The sequence below is a fragment of the Pseudophryne corroboree genome, chromosome 5 (assembly GCF_028390025.1).
Source record: "Pseudophryne corroboree isolate aPseCor3 chromosome 5, aPseCor3.hap2, whole genome shotgun sequence".
Classification (NCBI taxonomy): Eukaryota; Metazoa; Chordata; class Amphibia; order Anura; family Myobatrachidae; genus Pseudophryne; species Pseudophryne corroboree.
The window spans coordinates 689,464,840-689,483,795 of record NC_086448.1 but is presented as its reverse complement, the minus strand read 5'-3'; the positions used below and the strand labels follow the sequence as shown (position 1 = coordinate 689,483,795).

General features: G+C 38.7%; 1 protein-coding gene across 1 annotated transcript in view; it reads left to right on the top strand.

The window, feature by feature from the left end:
- Nucleotides 1-18,956, top strand: part of LOC134928271 (cytochrome P450 7B1) — a 369,002-nt gene that overhangs the window by 212,100 nt on the left and 137,946 nt on the right. The window contains exon 2 of the mRNA XM_063923794.1: nt 16,940-17,076. Coding sequence (XP_063779864.1) covers nt 16,940-17,076 — 137 coding nt within the window. The remainder of the gene's footprint in view (nt 1-16,939; nt 17,077-18,956) is intronic.

The following is an 18,956-nucleotide window of genomic DNA, read 5'->3' as shown; positions in this document are numbered from 1 at the left end:
TCCGCTGGCCAATCACTGTAGCCTCACTGACAGGGACGTGCTTTCATAGGTTGAAAGCACGTCCCTGTAGGAAAGCGGCACCACTAATGGTGCCGCTTTCCCATACATTTTCAATGGGCTTTTACAGCCCATGGCTAGTCTCCGCCCGTGTCCGCCCCCCGCTCCCCATATTATCCCCAGAGATAACGGGAGGCACCACGATCGGTGCCTCCCAAACACATAAGGAGGGGAGCAATGATCAGAATAATATTAAGAAGATACATATGACACAGAATATGTGTCATATGCATCTTCTTTGTATTATCTTAATCATTAATGACAGGGGAGGCACTGCCTCCCCTGCCTCCCCTGACTGCACGTCCCTGGTGTGTACCCACTTATAAATGTTAGATTTATCTACCTATTTATTTATGCATGTATATATGTGTTTGGAGTGGTGAAATACCAAGTGCATGACCACTTTTACTATTCACAAACCTTAAATTCCTTTCTTCATATTAGCCTAAAAGTAGAAACTACAGTCTATGGGCAGGATGTAATGAAGTCCAAGTTCAGCAGCCATGAGGGATGCTGTCCGAAACTCAGAATTTCTTTTAAAGGGGCAATCATGTACAAGGCTAAACTATGCCTTGTACATGAATGCCTCTTTACAAAAACATCCGAGTTCAGCTGGCATCCTGCACAGCTGCTGAACTCCGGCTTTATTACATACCGCCCTATAACCGAAAAATGTTGTAAACAAGTTGATTCAAGTAATTCACTTCACTATAAAAGCAGTTTTTACCAAATGTGGATCAATAATATACCATACAACTGCAGGGGTAAGGCAATCTATTAAAAGTTTTGCCTATACATTTCATGGGTCATCTGAGGAGAAAGAATACCTGGACAGTTTGTTAAAATGTGCATACCTCAAATCTACAATTTTAGACAGGAAAAATTTGTTGTTGAAATAATCAGAGCAAAGAAAAAAGAAGCAAATGAAGTCGTTTTTATTTACTGTCTGACAGAACATTAAAACCTACAATCCAAAACATTTTTCAAAACAAAAGGTGACTCTGATATAAGAATTTGTATTGATAATAAACAATCAGTTGTTTTTAGAAAGGTGGACAATTTTCAAGAATTATGGCATATACTCATATTCAAAACAAGAATGTAGATACCTCTCTTAAAACACAATCACTGCCAGTTTACATGTCACTCTATCTAATAGATCTGTCACTACTCTCGAGAGTATTTGTAAGAGATGCTCTTCCACTAAAGGTCTTATTTCTAGCCTCTATGCTATGCTAATGGAGAGATCATCCTTTTCTCGAGTACACCTAGAATAGCATGGGAAAGGGATTTGGGTGTTACTTTAGATAATGAGGAATTGAGGGAGATATGGGAAAATGCTGCCTCCAGTTCTATCTGTGTCAAAATCAAGGAAAATGTGTATAAATTATTGTACCATTAGTTTTACGTACCATCTAGGTTAAAAACAATGTACCCAGACACTTCTCATAGATGCTGGAGAGGTTGTGCTGCTGATGGAACTTTTATACATACCTGGTGGGTATGCTCAAAACTAGCGTCCCTATGGCATGATGTTATTAATCTCCTCTCACTTCTATTTGCCACTCCAATTCCCTCTAACCCTAAATACTTCCTTCTACCTTTAGAACTTCCGACTGCCAAAACATCATAACAAATTATTGCACCATGTGGCCACTGCAGCGACCTGCCACATTGCACAGGATTGGAAATCGCCCTCCCCACCATCTATACAGTCGGTCATAGCTCGCATTTGCTATGTCTATAAAATTGAATACATGACCTGTATTATCAAGCAATCTGCCAAATCGTTTGATAAAACTTGGGCCCCTTGGTTAGCTTTTCAGAATGCCCACTCCCCATTTGATAGTTTATTGGATTAAATTCTCCTTATGTGATCTACCTAGTCTGGACCCCCACCACTCTGACATCTCTCCTTTCTCTCTGTCTCTTTGTCTTTTTCTGTGTGTGTGTGTGTGTGTGTGTGTGTGTGTGTGTGTGTGTGTGTGTGTGTGTGTGTGTTGGGGGGTGGGGGTTCTCTTTCTCTTCTCTTTTTCTTTTTTTTTTTGTCCTCTTTAGTAGTTGGCCACACTATCATCTTAGAGGACTTTTGCTAATTTTTCAAATTACTTCTAAAAATGATTTGTATAATTGTTCCCAGGTCATATATACTGTATATTTTTGATGTTTTGGATTGCAAACCAATGCATGTTCTCTGGATCTTGTACTGTAATATGAATCGCCCTAATAAAAATCTTTAAAAAAAAAACACAGTCACTGCCTAGAAAGATTTAAGGATGTTATAAATATGGGAATTTGCATTGTTTTAACTTGTGTTTGTACTATTGATAGAACTAAGAATTTTTGAATCAAATTTATCCAAGGTGAAAAATAAAATCAACTTTTTTATATTAGAGTATCCTGTATTATAAATGTATAATTGTAACTCAAACTATTTAGTGTATCTCTTCAAGTGTACATGTTAATTATATAAGGGGAGTGAGTCCAGCGACACCTTATGATAAAAATCTTGAATAAAGTAACTTTTGCATAATATAACATTACTTGCAAAAACATTGTACTTATCTTGTTGAAATTATTTTAATTGGTGTTGAATATGTTTCATCTATGTCTAGAGATTGCTACAATCTTGATGCTACCTCTTTATTAAATATTGCTTATAGATGTTAAAACTGTTTTAGGATACATTGATGTATACATGTTTGTTATGCTTATCCAAATAATTTATTTTATTTACTGTACAATTATTTTTTATCTTTTTAATTTTCAATCTATTATTTTGCTGAGCCTGTAAAATATATGCAAAGAAATAGAAGGAACATTAACTTCTAATTCACTGCAAAATCCACTTGTTGGTTGACATTAGCACATCTCTATCACTAAATGGTATAATAATTAAAAATAAGAATATACATTTCAAAAACCCCGCAAAACCTTAGCTTTTGCGTCACACTGATTGTCAGCTCTGATTCACAAACACTGACCTGGCTGCTGTGTACCGCACTGTTTTGCTTAAGCTGTGATATCCCTGATTGCACGCAAGTGTATAAGATCCTTGGAGTGTACTATGACCATTCTCTTGTTATACCCATTGTAACCCTGATTGGACGCACGCAAGTGTAGCAAATACTTGGACTATGTCAAGACCACAAAATTTAGATTTTGTTGGTGTCTTTGGTGCTGGACTATATTTTCAGATATAAGGAAGGAGAAAGAAACGCACTCTTTGCTTAGGGCACTCGCCCTATTAAAGGTATTTTAAAACATAACATTTATTATTACAGTAAACAATGCATCACATCAAGTGAGCAAATACAGACAAATATAGACCAAAGACAAACATCTAAAATTAACCAAAATGGTATTATCAGAGTAATAGAGTAGTTATGTAGATCCAACAGACAGTGTATCAGTAAGTGTAATGGCTTAATTCAATGTGATCTAGATATATATCTTGAAAATAGAGCCATTCGCCTGTGACAAAATGCCACTCAACAGTAGCTTGCTTAAAAATAGAGCCAAAGAACCTAGACATATGTAATGCAACATGTATGGTATAGATGAAAGATATCTAGAAAGGATAATCATATAAACGATAAATCCCTTTTTGTTTTAAGTCAGAGCTAATGGGTGCCACCTGTATATAGGGGGTACTACATGAAGGGGCATGAGGGTGAAATGTGTATATAGAGGCAGTATATGGAAGAGGATTCATTGTGTATATATAGGGGCAGTATATGGTGTGGGGAGTGCAGTATACATAGGGCTGTATGTATATCTGTGTCCCGAATGGAGCTCCGACGGGTTCCCTCCAGTGGCCGGTGGCACCACAGAGGTGACTTTATTGAAAAAAACGGCATCTCTCTCTCCACTGTCCCTATCTGCCCCCACCACTCCCCCCTCTCTCTCCCACCAGTCCCTATCTGCCCCTACCTCTTATCTCTCCAAGTCCCTATCTGCTCCAGCCCTCTCTCTTACCCCATCAGTACCTATTTGCCCCTACCACACTCTCTCTCTCTCCAGTCCCCATCTATCCCTACACCACTCTCCACACCCACAGTCCCTATCTGCCCTTACCTCCACTCTTTCTCCCCGGACCCCTCTCTCCATATGCAGCAAGTGTGAAACAAATCATTATTAGTAATTTTAGCAGCAGGGTAGGAGGCTGTAACATCTCCCCGGAGTATAATTTTCAGCTGTGAGTCATTTGGTCCATGTGGCGACCTCTAGTGGCCACTGATGCACATACCAGAGGTGAGGAATAGCCTTAGCCTTTCATTATATAGGAAGAGGGAGTGAGATAAGAATAATGAAGTACAAAAAAATAGCAAAAATTTTAATTTGTAGGGTTAGGATGGGGAAAAATTTAAGTTTTCATCTTTTAGATAAATTGCTCCATGCCAGACTGAGAGGCAGATTTACTAAGCCTTGGAGAGTGATAAAGTATTGACAGATTAACTACCAACCAATTGTCATTTTTCAAACACAGCCTGTAACATGGCAGTTAGAAGTTGATTGGCTGGTACATTAGCTCTCGTTGCTTTACCACTCCCTAAGGCTTAGTAAATATCCCTGTGATGAGAGATTTAAAGTAATTTCACATAGAATCTACTGGGGTGGCTGACTGAGAGAGTAGAGCTGTAAAATGTATGAGGGTTAAAGCATGATCAGTAGAGGGACAATGTGGAGGGTAGTTCCTAACGATGGATCTATATACAGGTGAAAATTAGAATATCGTGCAAAAGTTCATTTATTTCAGTAATTCAACTTAAAAGGTGAAACTAATATATTGCATAGACTCATTACATGCAAAGTTAGATATTTCAAACCTTTATTTGTTATAATTTTGATGATTGTGGCTTACAGCTTTAGAAAACCCCAAACCCAAAATCTCAGAAAATTAGAATATTACATAAAATCAATAAAAAAAGGATTTTAAATACAGAAATGTCGGCCCTCTGATAAGTATAATCATGCATATGTACTTAGTACTTGGTTTGGGCCCCTTTTGCATGAATTACTGCTTTAATGCGGCGTGGCATAGATTCTATTAGCCTGTGGCACTGCTGAAGTGTTAGGGAAGACCAGGATGCTTCAATAGCGGCCTTCAGCTCTTCTGCGTTGTTCGGTCTCATGTCTCTCATCTTTCTCTTGCCCATGCCCCATAGATTCTTTATGGGGTTCAGGTCTGGCGAGTTTGCTGTCTAATCCAGCACAGTAATCCCATGGTCATTGAACCAGGTTTTGGTACTTTTAGCAGTGTGGGCAGGTGCCAAGTCCTGCTGGAAAATGAAGTCCAATATATTAGTAATGAGTCTGATATATTGGTTTCAACTTTTAAGTTAAATTACTGAAATAAGTAAAAATTTTGCACGATATTCTAATTTTCAGAGTTTTACCTGAAGTGTTCAATATTGTTTTGCTTAAATTTGAAATAATTTTTTACACATATTGAGAAATGATACATACAGATGTGGACAAATTTGCCGGTACCCTCCATGAAAAAGTGAACTGAAAGTGTGTTGCCATCCAGCATTGTTTAGTCCATTTTTAATAGAAATCAGACTTTGCATTACATTTTTTAGTCAACAGAATATTTGAAATAATAAAATGAAAATAGCATGGCTGAAAATTATGATATTTTGTTGCACAATGTTTAGAAGTAATCACTGCAGTTAAGTGATTTCTGTACCTTTCAATGAGACTTCTGTACCTGTCAACCAGTTGTTTGGCCCACTCTTTCTTAGCAGTATGTTCCAGCTGTCTCAGGTTTTATGGGTGCCTTCTCCAGACTGCATGTTTCTGCTCTTTCCACAGGTGTTCTGTAGAATTCAGATCAGGGCTCATAGAAGGCCATTTCAGAATAATCAAATGTTCTGCTCTTAACCATTCTTGGGTGCTTTTAGCTTTGTGTTTTGGGTCATTATCCTTTTGGCTGAGACAGAACTTTTTGACACTGGACGGTATGTTTCGCTCCAATATGACTTGATACTCTTGGTATTCCATTGTGCCCTGCACAAATTCAAGGCACCACGTGAGAGATGCAGCAAAGCAACCGCAAAACATGACTGATGCTGCATTCACACCGCAAATGCCGGGTCCTACCCGGTAAGACAAACGTGTACTTACCGGGTGGGATCCGGCATTTGCGCTCCGTTGCAGGCTTCCCGACCCGGCAATATACCGGGTCGGTTGCCATGACAACGGAGGCCGCAGCAGCAGCAGGGGCGGGGGTGGAGGCGGCGTCGGGAGATGAGCTCATCTCCAGCGCCGCCTCTCCCTATCTTGTGAATGGGAACCGTGTCGCATCGACACGGCTCCCATTCACACCGCACCTGACCCGGTAATCAACCCGGGTAAAACCCTTCTTTTTTACCGGGTTGATTTACCGGGTCAGGCGACCCGCTAAATCGCCCAGTGTGCTTTCACATCGCACACTGACCCGGTTCGACACGGCAATATGCCGTGTCGGTACCGGGTTATTTGTGCGATGTGAAAGGGGTATGAGTCTCCTCCATGTTTCACAGTAGATCTGGTGTTCTTTTCTTTTACAGATTAATTTTTCATCCATGACCACAGAGCTAATGTGACTTTCCAAACAGATGAAGTTTGATTCATCTGTCCAAAGTTCATTCTCCCAGAAGCATTGTAGCTTGTCAATATGCATTTTAGAGAATTCTAATTTGTATTTTTTATGTTGTTTTTATTTAAAAATGGAGTCCTCCTGGGTCTTCTTCCATGGAGCCACTGTCACTCAAAATGCATCAGTTGGTGAGATCAGACATTGACATAACTTTGGAGTTCAGCTTGTATATATTTGGAAGTTTTTCTATTCTTGGCTCTTTTTTCTTACAGTTATCAGTATCTGTCTATTTAAACTGGGGTCAGTTTTCTTCTTGTCGACTGCATCCAGAGGTGTTGGCTACAAGTTCCATGAACTTTAAACTTCTTAATATTATTTGTTACTGTAGTCATTGGAACAATAGGCTGAATGACTTATTAGAAGATTAAATACATGTGTGATGGTAATTCAAAAAAGCAATTAGTTTGTTATATCACTATAAACCAATTGTTTATTACCTTCTGTAAGGGGTACCAACAAATCTGCCCAGACCATTTTAGAATATCTTTGGAGAATAAGCAATGATTTATCTGTTTTCACAGTTTCTTCACTTTATTCTATGAAATAGCAAAGTTATGTAGGTATACATGAGACAATAGCTTTTAATGTAATCACTTTTCAGGAGGAAAGAAGCAGTGTTTTAGTGAGCTGTAAGGGTCTGTATGCAGTGGCGTCACAAGGCGGGTGCGGCACCAAAATGTTGGCTCCTCAGCAGTGACAGGAGCTAGGTGCTGCAGTGTGAAAGACTCCTACAGCACCCGGCTCCTGTCATAGAAGAGGAGCCTACAGTACAAGGAGACTGTCCCCGGGGGTAGCCCAGCATCTCCGTAGATAATTATATAAGGCCACGCCCCCTCTTTTGCCCCAAACACGCCGGGAGTTCAGGGGTGCGCACCGAGTGTCACGCCTCTGTCTGTACTTCTAACATTATTGCATTTTACTTTTATGGTGGTGTCAAACTGGCACTTTTGATGTCATGTTTAAAGTGCAGCAGTGTTTTAAAAAAAATTTCAAGACATTTGTTCAACATGCACACATTTCAGTTGAAATCTATTTGTATCTCAGCAATACCCCACACAAGGAGTGCTCATTATTAGCTGTAAGTTCACTTCCAGTTATTGAAGAGCACTATTTAAATGAAGTATGCACACCAATGATGCTGCAAGTACACCTGTGACACCACCCTTCTTTTAACAATACTAAAATATTTTATAATCTTGCAAAGTATTTGACATTTGTGACACGTAGCTATTTTGTCATCGCACTGATAAAAGTAACTAAACAGTTCCACTACAAGTGACAAAGTACAAATACAGATTCTTGATGTGTCTTTTGTGTTGAATGGACCAAAAAATATTGCTCACAAAACATAAACTTCATCCAAGTTAACAATTGTGAACATTGACAGGTATTGCTTCAGCTTATTTAAATCTTGAAGTAGACAAACCTTTAGGGGTTCTGTGCATCCTCGTTGAAAATCAGAAATGTTTAAATCTTACAATACACTTTTCGAATCTTCATGAACTGTTTTGACATGTTCATAATAATTTTAGGTTTGTTTGTTTTACATTTGTCCCAATAAATTGACATTTATAATCCTAGGCATTGCCTACTTTTACATTGTCACTGCTTGTAATCTTTTGATTTGAAGTATTCTGCCAGTAAATATTTTTTTCTCTCTCTCTTATGGGAAACCAAATTGAGCTTTAAATCAACTACATTTACTGAATGTCCATGCCAACATTTTGAAACAAACACATTTCTGTCTGACAAGTTACAATTTTTTTAGGCCTAGAGCACACTTTTTTTGTTGCTTTGCCCTTCAATCACGTTTTTTGTGAGGAATGTTGAACTTCGGTGTGTTGGTAGAGCTGGCATGAGACAACACAGAGACTCTCCTATGTATTTAAAACTTTCCTGGTTACAAATAATATTGTTAAACTAGTCAATTACATACACTGTGGATTTGAATCACAAGCCAGTAAAAGAAACGACTTTACAATGCAAAGTACTGCTCAGAATTGTTATGATGATGAATTGTCTAATTTTTGTAGACTGACTTGGATTAATGCTTTTCCCATGGAAGAGATTACTATATTTCTAAGTCATGTTGCAGACATTGGGAAAGCAGAAAGCTTGTGTTCTTATTTAGTAGTGTATTTTGTCTGTTAATCATTCATCGTGCAGTGTTAACATCTTGAAACTACTATGGTATATCAGAAATATTTTTAGATTTTTTTTTTTAAAGTCTTGTTTATTTTTTTTAAATCTGTTAATTTTTATGTCAAATAAAGATGGGGATAAAATGTTTTCTCAATGCGTTAAGCTTATTTATTGCATTATAAGACAGATGGTAGGATATAAAAACAAGTCTTAAAGCTATTTTTGATCCTTGTGAATTGTCATCATAGAACATCCTATTTAATAAAAGGATAATGCTGCTTCTCACCTCTATGGGGGAATTCAAGAGTTTTGCGTGCCAGTGGCCACTAGATGGCGCCTGGCGGACCAATTCAAAAGTTGCTCTGTTTGGGCACGCACAGCCTTTGGCGCTGACATTATTGTTATGTTGTTTCGTCATTTCAACAGGCTGGCAACTAGTACACACTTAATATGTACCAGTGCTTGAGACGGTTGCTGCATATTCACTATCCACTGTAAGTGTAGTATAATTATTTGCTTGCTGGTATCTGTTTTTGTAATAACGTAGTGCAGTGGTTCCCAAACATTTTTGAATCACGGCGCCCTAGAGTATCAGAATTATTTTCATGGTACCCCAGGGCCAAAAGTTTCTTATTGAGAAATGTAGAAATAAATATTAAATTAAATAAATTGTGTTTATATGTCATGCTTAGGTTCAACTGTGTGGTGAGGGACAAGATTTGCTTCTCTTTTCCACATATTTTATGATTGGCAGCCATCAACACTGGTTTTGCCTACTACATTGACTATATATAATTTGAATTGGTCCTGGACCACCAATCCAAGGCACCCCTGCAAGTGCCCTGAGGCACCCCAGGGTGCCACGGCACACAGTTTTGAGAACCACTGACGTAGTGGAGAAAATGTCACGGCACAGTCTCTAGATCTGTGGAGAGCAACTAAATATTATTACATGACTATTGGTCCTCTACGGGTTGAACTGTTTGATATTAGTATATTATTATTACATGACTATTGGTCCTCTACGGGTTGAACTGTTTGATATTAGTATATTATTATTACATGACTATTGGTCCTCTACGGGTTGAACTGTTTGATATTAGTATATTATTTTCCAGTTTTCTTCTGTAATATTTGTGCTGTGGACCTATTGCTAATGTCAAACAAATAATGTAAATAGATCCAGCTGCCTTACTGATAATATTAACAGTATCAGTGGGCATGATTAAGCACACTCAGTCATTGAGAAGCTAGTGCTGACCTAGTGCATGTATATGCGCAATTTAAAAAAAAAAAGAGTAATTTGCGCAAAGAAAATACACTTATACTACATTATGTGAATCAGGTTCTACTTCTGGTAAAGGTATAGTTATATATATTTTATATTTTCTCTATACATAGATTGTGAAACTATATAAAAAAAAAAAATATTAAGGGGTCGATTCAATTCGGCAACTTAAGAATAGTGCCGGGAATTAGCTCCCGACGCTATTCAATTCAGCTAAAGTTAAGTCGGCGAAAGCCCGTTCTCGATGACTTAACAGGTAGTTTTGTCGGAAGAACGGGCATTCTCCGACTTAACTACCCATGGCGATGCTGATTCCCGACAGAATCAGCCTTGCGCCGGCCGCGCGGCAGCACTTTTGTCGGTTTTCTTCTCTCACCCCCAGGGATGAGAGAAGAATTCCAGACAATTGCGGGTAACTAGCAGCTGAATTGAATAGCGTCGGGAGCTAATTCCCGGCGCTATTCTTAAATTGCCGAATTGAATCGACCCCAAAGACTTTTTGTATTGGCTAACTGTATAAATTCGCAACAGATATGTTACATGCACTTTGCCACTGGCAGAATATTAATGGTGGCAGAAATAGGACATATCCTAGAATATGCACCAACAAGTTTGCATAGGCTATCTGTTTAATGTTATGGATCAAAAATCCATTCTGTAGTTACTAATCTGTCTTTATTATATACAGTATGTGTGTATATAGGTGGTCATTCCGAGTTGTTCGCTCGGTAATTTTCTTCGCATCGCAGTGATTTTCCGCTAATTGCGCATGCGCAATGTTCGCACTGCGACTGCGCCAAGTAAATTTGCTATGCAGTTAGGAATTTTACTCACGGCATTACGAGGTTTTTTCATCGTTCTGGTGATCGTAATGTGATTAACAGGAAGTGGGTGTTTCTGGGCGGAAACTGGCCGTTTTATGGGAGTGTGTGAAAAAACGCTACCGTTTCTGGGAAAAACGCGGGAGTGGCTGGAGAAACGGAGGATTGTCTGGGCGAACGCTGGGTGTGTTTGTGACGTCAAACCAGGAACGACAAGCACTGAACTGATCGCACTGGAAGAGTAAGTCTCGAGCTACTCAGAAACTGCTTAGAAATTTCTATTCGCAATTTTGAGAACCTTTCATTCGCAATTTTGATAAGCTAAGATTCACTCCCAGTAGGCGGCGGCTTAGCGTGTGCAAAGCTGCTAAAAGCAGCTTGCGAGTGAACAACTCGGAATGAGGGCCATCGTTTTTTTGCATCAATGTTATTGTTAACTTAAACGAACGCAAATGGAATGCGAACAGATGGCCACATAGTGCGCATGAGCTGTAAAAAGAAACTGACATCTGTGCACTCACAGGCCCAGGCATATGGACGGAGTTTGCATGTGCATGAGGATTGATTGATCCATTGATCCATCCATCCATGCATCAATAAAGCATACTCTCAGTGAAGTGGCCATTTCTAGGTGGTAACTGGGCAGCAACTGTACAGATGCACAGAACTGGCACATTTCATGGCAACGTACCCAGCTTCCATGCCCATTCGTAGTGTGCAGACCCAGATGGGATGCCTGTTCCTGACTGCTCTTTGTACCCAAAATGGGCTTGGTGCAAATCCTGATGCTAATGATATCCCGCGTACACAGATGGATTCTCAAATTAGCATAGAGAAGTAAATAGGATGCCATTCAGAGAAGTAGCCATCCTTATGTCCAGCTCAGACTCTAAGCGGTAGATTTCATAGTTAAACAAACATGTTACATGTTCGTATCAAAGTAATTCAGCCGTAGAGTCCCCACCAGCAGGTAATATACATGGGGGGTGATTCAGGTCCGATCACAATCTGATGTTGGTCGCAATGTACCGATGTGTGGTACATTTTTAATGCACCGGACCTGAACTGCGTATGTGCAGTACGGATCCTGCATCGTCGGACGTAGTACAGCTGCAGATGTCAGTTGAGGGGGCGGTGGTGGGCTCTGTTTTGTGTGAGTGCCAGGGTCTCAGTCTTGTGGTGGAGATTTTCTGGCCTCATCAACAGAGCTGTGGCGGCCGGTCTACATAACCTCATCATGGGTTACTCAGCCTCGGATGCAACAGGCAATCACACATGCATGCATGAGGGGTCTACTTATACCAGATGTCTCCTGCTAAATGACCATGTCTTCCGAGTAATCACCAGCGATGCTCTTACCGTCCAAATCTGAATCACCCCCATTATACTTTCAGCAGAGTGACTACTAGCAACAGATGGTGGAGGAAAGGTGGAAATTGGAGAAATCCCACATGTTGGAAATCCTCAATTCGCTGATTTCGACCAAAACATAATCTGGATCAGCGAGTTGGGGATTTGTAACATGCCATTTTTTCCTGATTCACTCATAGATCGCTGCTTATCGATGTCCACTATCTGCGTTTTTAATTGGTGGGTTGGGGAATCACCCGCCTGATGTATGGCCTGCATTACTTTTGTAACTTCTTACAAATAACTAGTGGAGGGAGGAGAGGTGTCAGCTAGAGAGGCCCAAGTACAGTATGTGCATTTTGCGCTTCTTATGTGCACACCTGTCAGAATGCATATAAATTGTGTCTGCTTTTCCCCTGGTGCATGATCTGTGCTGATGATGACTATCCATAACAACTTTGCTGGTGCTTGTGCAAAAACACATTTATTAAGAATTAGGAGTCCAAAAAGCGTGCAGTCAAGCAGAAAATACCAATGCAGGTACTAAGCTATGCCAAGCATAGCATAGCAGGAAGTATTGCAGCTGTGGTGAAATAACAAGTCCCAGCAGACCCTTCCAGTGATAAGCTGCTAAAGCATGCTAGGACTTTCACACAGCTGGAGAGCTACAAGTTGGCCAGGCCTGTCATGGGGGGATCAGACACCCCCTAGTAAAACCAACCTTACTGATAGCACATGCACTATTCCCACATCACTGGTGGCTGTTGGCTAAATTTACAATTACAGAGATATTGGAGCATTTTCCATGTTGCACTACTGATCCCAGCATGTCCTGGCCACCATAATGTGTGGTATTCCAGTACCTGTAGTTGTACATAATGTGTGGTATTCCAGTACTTATAGTTGTACTACAAGTACCAGCAGACTGAAGGCTGCCAGTTAATTCAGGAAAGTCTACGAATAATGTTTGAGGAAAAAAAACACTGATACTGATTTAAAAGTGATTTTATTAGAAATAAAATGCCACACCCTCGACAATCTCATTCCCCAATTTATGTCTCACCTAATGTCTGGCGTGCCAGGGGGTCCTCTTCCACCGCACCTGTAAACAATCCAGGGGTCAAAAATCGACCATAATGGGACGAGGCGAGAGCGCAAATGAGCTTGAAGCTGCAGGTTACTTTTACTATTCATACATAGAGGATTTCCCATGGTTTGAGGTTAGGCTATGAGGAATCCCCACTTGATTAAATAGAACTGATACACTGCTAGAACTGAGATACTGAGATACATAGGGGGAGTTTTTTTCAAAACTTGGAGAGAGCTAAAGTACCAACCAATCAGCTTCTGTAATTTTACGGGCCATGCTAGAAAAATGACAGAAGCTGTCTTTATCTCTCTCCGTGCTTTGATAAATATCCCCATAGAACTAATTTCTTATGCTTCAAGCTTTACTTACTATAAATATGCGTTTTTCATGCTCTGCATATTGTGCAAAATGCATACTTTTGGGAATACAATAAACATATGCTTTTAGATGCACTTTATGTCCAAGTCTGTATCTGCTGGAGTAGGTCATCTCATGGTGATCAAGCAACTGCATGAATACCCAATGCAAATCACATCAGCAAGGGTGGGGTGATGCATTCAGAGCTGCCATTGTAGACCCCAGTACAGATGAAAAAGACAGGGACCCCCAACTCCTCAAACCCCCCCCCCCCCAATCCTCCCCCAAAATCCTCTGTAATACAGCAGGCATGCTCATCCTGTAAGAATGCAAGTTGCCACAATGTCATGTTAAAATACACCCACAAAATCATATATCATATGACTGCTTCAGAGGCCATTACACAAACAGCCAATCAGAAGCATTTAGGTAGTGCTGCTAACCATCAGGGAGATTAATCATACCTTGGAGAGAGAGAGTCCAACCAGTCAACTTCTAACTTCCATTTTGTGGGCTGTGTTTGAAAAATGACAATTATAAATGATTGGCTGGTACTTCTCTCTCCATTTTCTCTGTCCCTTAGTCTGTGTATGACCCAGCCCTCAGGCACCCACAAGTGATATGGCTACTGGCATGGCATCTCTGCTTCTACAGCAAAATCATACACGGACTGCAACTGTGTGGTAAGGGAGAAGATTGCAATAGGGATGATGGTGAAGCATATGTTACTACAGGGGTGATTTCTCCCTACAGAGATGAGAGGAGGAATTGTATTACTTTAGCTGGTCACACAACTAAAGATTATCTTTCCAACCAGCCAGCTAGTTATCTAGTTAAATCAAATTGATTGATTTAACCAACTTGTCTGAATAACCATTTTTGTCTGTTTTCCGATGGTTAGGAGCAAACAATTGTCATTTGTTCCCATCTCCCATACGTTACCAGATTTTCATTTCAACCATCCAAATACATTATAATAATCGTTTTTGAATGTATTGGCTATCCATTCAATCTTTTCCTGAATTATTCCAGATATATATGACGTATTAGCTTTATCAAGTGCCAGTTTAAAAAAGTAAATATATACAAATGCATCTATTAACTTTTTGGCTGTTTATAATATACCTGCTATTATTTTAATGAAAAATAAGTTGAACACTATGTACTGTAATAATGCATAGAGTGCTGTGACATAGTGTTTTATGGTGTTGCGCTTATCAGCTGTGCGTTAACCATGTCTGATGCAAACGATGACCCTTCCATCTCCATGATTTAAGTCCACAGACTCTGAACATTAAGTTAATTTTCCCCTGGATTTCTGAGCTGTGTCCTCCTTACCCCGCGGAAACACTGTGAAGTATACAGGTTTTGACCAAATGACAGAGCATGGAGGGTGAAATTAGATGCATTAAATTAGAATATGACAAAAAGCCTGTCTTATTATCTGTCACAATTTTACCTTCACATTGTCCAACCAAGCAACTAGTATTGAGCCCTCTGCAGAGGCTGGGCGGCCAAATGAAAGGGGGGGATGGGAAATTAGTTTAAGCTTTCATTTGTGACATATTTATTAGTCTGTGACATTTTCACATGTAATACTTATTCTATATATTAATATTTAATGTTATTAGGCTAGCATATGTAAGAATGTTCAACATACAATATGAACTGTTAAAATAAGAAGCATTAAAAGCAAGGAACAATTTTGCTAAACAATTGAAAGGCTTCTGCGAATGATACGACCTAAAAGTTCAGTTCTATAAACTACTGAACATGGATGCAGGTTAATTTTAAAAACCTATAGCTGTATTTCTGTAATTTGCTTGCACTCTTATGTTACTGTATTCAGTAGAAAACAAAGAGTTAATTTGGTGACATCAATTTCTGAACAGTGTATGATAGTGATAAGCTGGTGATCTCTTGATCTTTGATTACATCCTGGCTAGTAAATATCTTGTGATTAATCAAAATGGCTTGTTCTGCATGTCGTGTAAGTCACCTTCACAGATGGCACGTAGCATCAGAGTTGCGTTTGAATATTTTTATTAATCCTGTCTAAAATAGACATGCTCTGTGTTTCTGAATTTAAATCGGATTGTGCCAGTTAAACATCTGTAATAAGAAAAGGGAATTTTGCCTTTCCAAATATGACGAGAGACCTACTGTAGAACGTAGAAAGAAAGAAAAAAAAATCATTTAGGTCTCAATTTATCTAACATTTATGTTTTTATTGTTACAAATGCTTGCCCTGGCTTTGATTTGCAGCTGTAATGGAATATGCAGTATGATGAAGCTGTACACTGTGCTAAATTTGATATTTATTCCTGAAATACATCTTGAACTTATATTGCAACATGCTGCTTGAGATCGATGGGACATCCCCTGTTAAAGAGATACACGTCTTTGAATCCCAATTATCTAAATCCATTATAATTGCTTGATCAGGGCATGCCATGTCTTTTGACATGCAGAGTGCCTGGCTGCCAAGAGCACAAGCTGTGATGATGCATGATGACTCAAACAAAGCTGTAAAAAAGTTTCATAGTATTCTGTATAAATGTATCAAACAGCATGGCTTACTTATTACAATCCATATTTAGTGTGGATGTGATTAGTATTTTGCGTAACTTCACAGAGCGAAAATTTATATTTTAATGCAAATTTAGTAAGTCTCTCTTGCCATTAGATGGGCTCTGATAAAAGCCTATCCTGGTGAAGAGCTGGAAGCTGGAGGTTTCCTTTCAGTAACTATTTGTAAATTAGTAACGTGCAAAGGCTACTGTAGGGTTACACCATCTGGAAATGGGGTTTTCCAGTTGGGCCAAGCTTCATATTCTAGAGCTTGTTGAATCTGACAGCTTTGCAGCCCCCTTAGAAACCTATGGGGGCTGCGGCTGTTTTCAGAAATTGAAGGACCACAGTAGATATACACGTAGGGGGGACAGTTAATATTTGTATATCGGCATCCCCTGAAAATGTTTTTTTATGAGAAATAGTCCACAAATAAATAGGCCTCATAGAGTGAATTAGACAATGTAAAATGTGGAATCAATTAAACTGAAATAATGGTGTTTTGTATTTGGGAAATCACATTAATAATGAGTCGACAGTTATTTAAGTATGTCTCAAGGTTCAACTTTTATTGTAATATGCTGAAGACAAATAATATATGTAATTTTTTGCTTTTGCAGGAGAGACAGAGAACCTCCTTTGGATAATGGTTGGTTGCCTTTCTTTGGTTTTGCTTACCAGTTCAGTAAAAATCCTTTAAGATTCTTGATCTCCCAACAAGAGAAACATGGGGACATATTCACAATCCGCCTTGCAGGTAAGGAATGTTACTTGATTTACTTCTAACATCTAGGTAGAACACTATACTTACATGCATATTAATTGATGTCACCACTATTTTAATAGCTAATCAATTAACTCAAAATGTTTACTTCTGAAGCTGATGGAACAAAAACACAATAAAAGAAATCTGTTAAATACAAGTATTAATTCTGTAATTTTTCTTCCTTTTCTATTTATTGGGTAATCATTCAAAGTTGCTAAATATCTGAAATTTAAACTTTTATTTAATATTGTTAATAGTTTATTGATATTTGATGGTATTTTGTTTCTTGGATCTGTGTTGAAATGTTTTAAAGTGTAAATAAATAACATTAGAATTTAACATTATAATATCTATAAATGGATTTAAAACAAATCTGAATATACAACTTAAATTATTTACTCATACTTGTTTGTATGAGTATTTTACTCATACTACTAACAATCCTAATCTTAATTTTAACTAAAAAGTTACCAATCAACTATATAATGCCCAGAATAGGACATGTAAGGAACATTTTTGTATTAAGTTAATAATAAATTATGGAGCTGCTTTTATATCATCTTTATAAACATTATGTTTGACATGATATATTAAGATTGTTTTACTTGCTTTAGCATTTTCATTTATTTAAGAAATATCTCAAATGTTCTGTCAGTGAGAGCATCTGCGATGTTCATCATTAAGCATCCGAATTTCCAATTCTCTCTAAGAGATAATACTAGCAAAGCATTTATTGAAAAAGATCAAAAGAAATGTTCTGCTTAAACCGATGACCCTGAATACCACAGATTGAAGTTTGCTTAAATATCGTAAAGTCCACATACTCTTGGGCAGTTTCATTATTTTGTTGCCAGAGCCTCTATACAGGTCCTGTCAACAATTTTGATCAATAGATATTGTTTTAATTATCAATCTCCAAAGCAGTTCATTTGGAAAATGTAGAGCGATGCTTAGAGATCCTGGCATCACCCTGTACCCGTGATACAATTTTGCTGATTGTACTTTCCAATGGGATGAACAAATGATTGTCATTGCAAGAAGGCACAAGGGACATGGATGTCATCTTAATAAAGAAATTAAAAAGCACATCTTTCCATGAGAAACAATGTAAATTCCTGACCTGTCGCAGAAAATAGTTCTCTAATTGGTTTTGTGTGGTGGTGCAGCAGAATCATTTTCCCCAGACGTCATCCTGGCGAAGCACTACTGTACATCATTGTCAACAGTTCACTGAAATCTTCCTAATAAGAGACCGATTACGTAAATTTGATAGTCCTACGAGAGAGAAAAAAAGCGAGGTATAGTGCATGATAGTATTTCCAAAGACATTATTTGGTATAAGGATCAAGAGAAAGCAGACAGCTCTCTAAATATCTTCAGGGATCCCAGTGTTGCATCTTGTCCTTTGTAGAAATGACTCAGTGCATATGGGTTCTTTGTGGAATGAAGTATTTCAGTTTACATTAGCCTGGATGTCTCTTTTTAAGTAATGGTCCTCTACAGATAGGCCATTCTGCAGGGCTAGGACAGTACCTGGGAAGAATTTAATCCTACCAGCCTACAAGCATTTTTAGCCGTAATTGGTGTTTTCGTAACAAATGAAGCTGAAGGTAATTGTGTTGCTTTCCCTTTGGTTGCATCTCTGCACAGCAGGGTGAAAAATAAGCCTCATGCACTCAAACATGATCCCTCTGTGACATTCTGCTGCCAGAATAAGCACCAGGCTCTGTAATAAAGTTTGTCACATTTTATTTTCAACTTCACTCCATTGGTAAAACAAAACATCACTTTAACACCAAAACAGTGATCATCTTAATGGCTGTTCATAAAAAGGTATTTGAAAATGTGTATATACATGACATATTACCTAG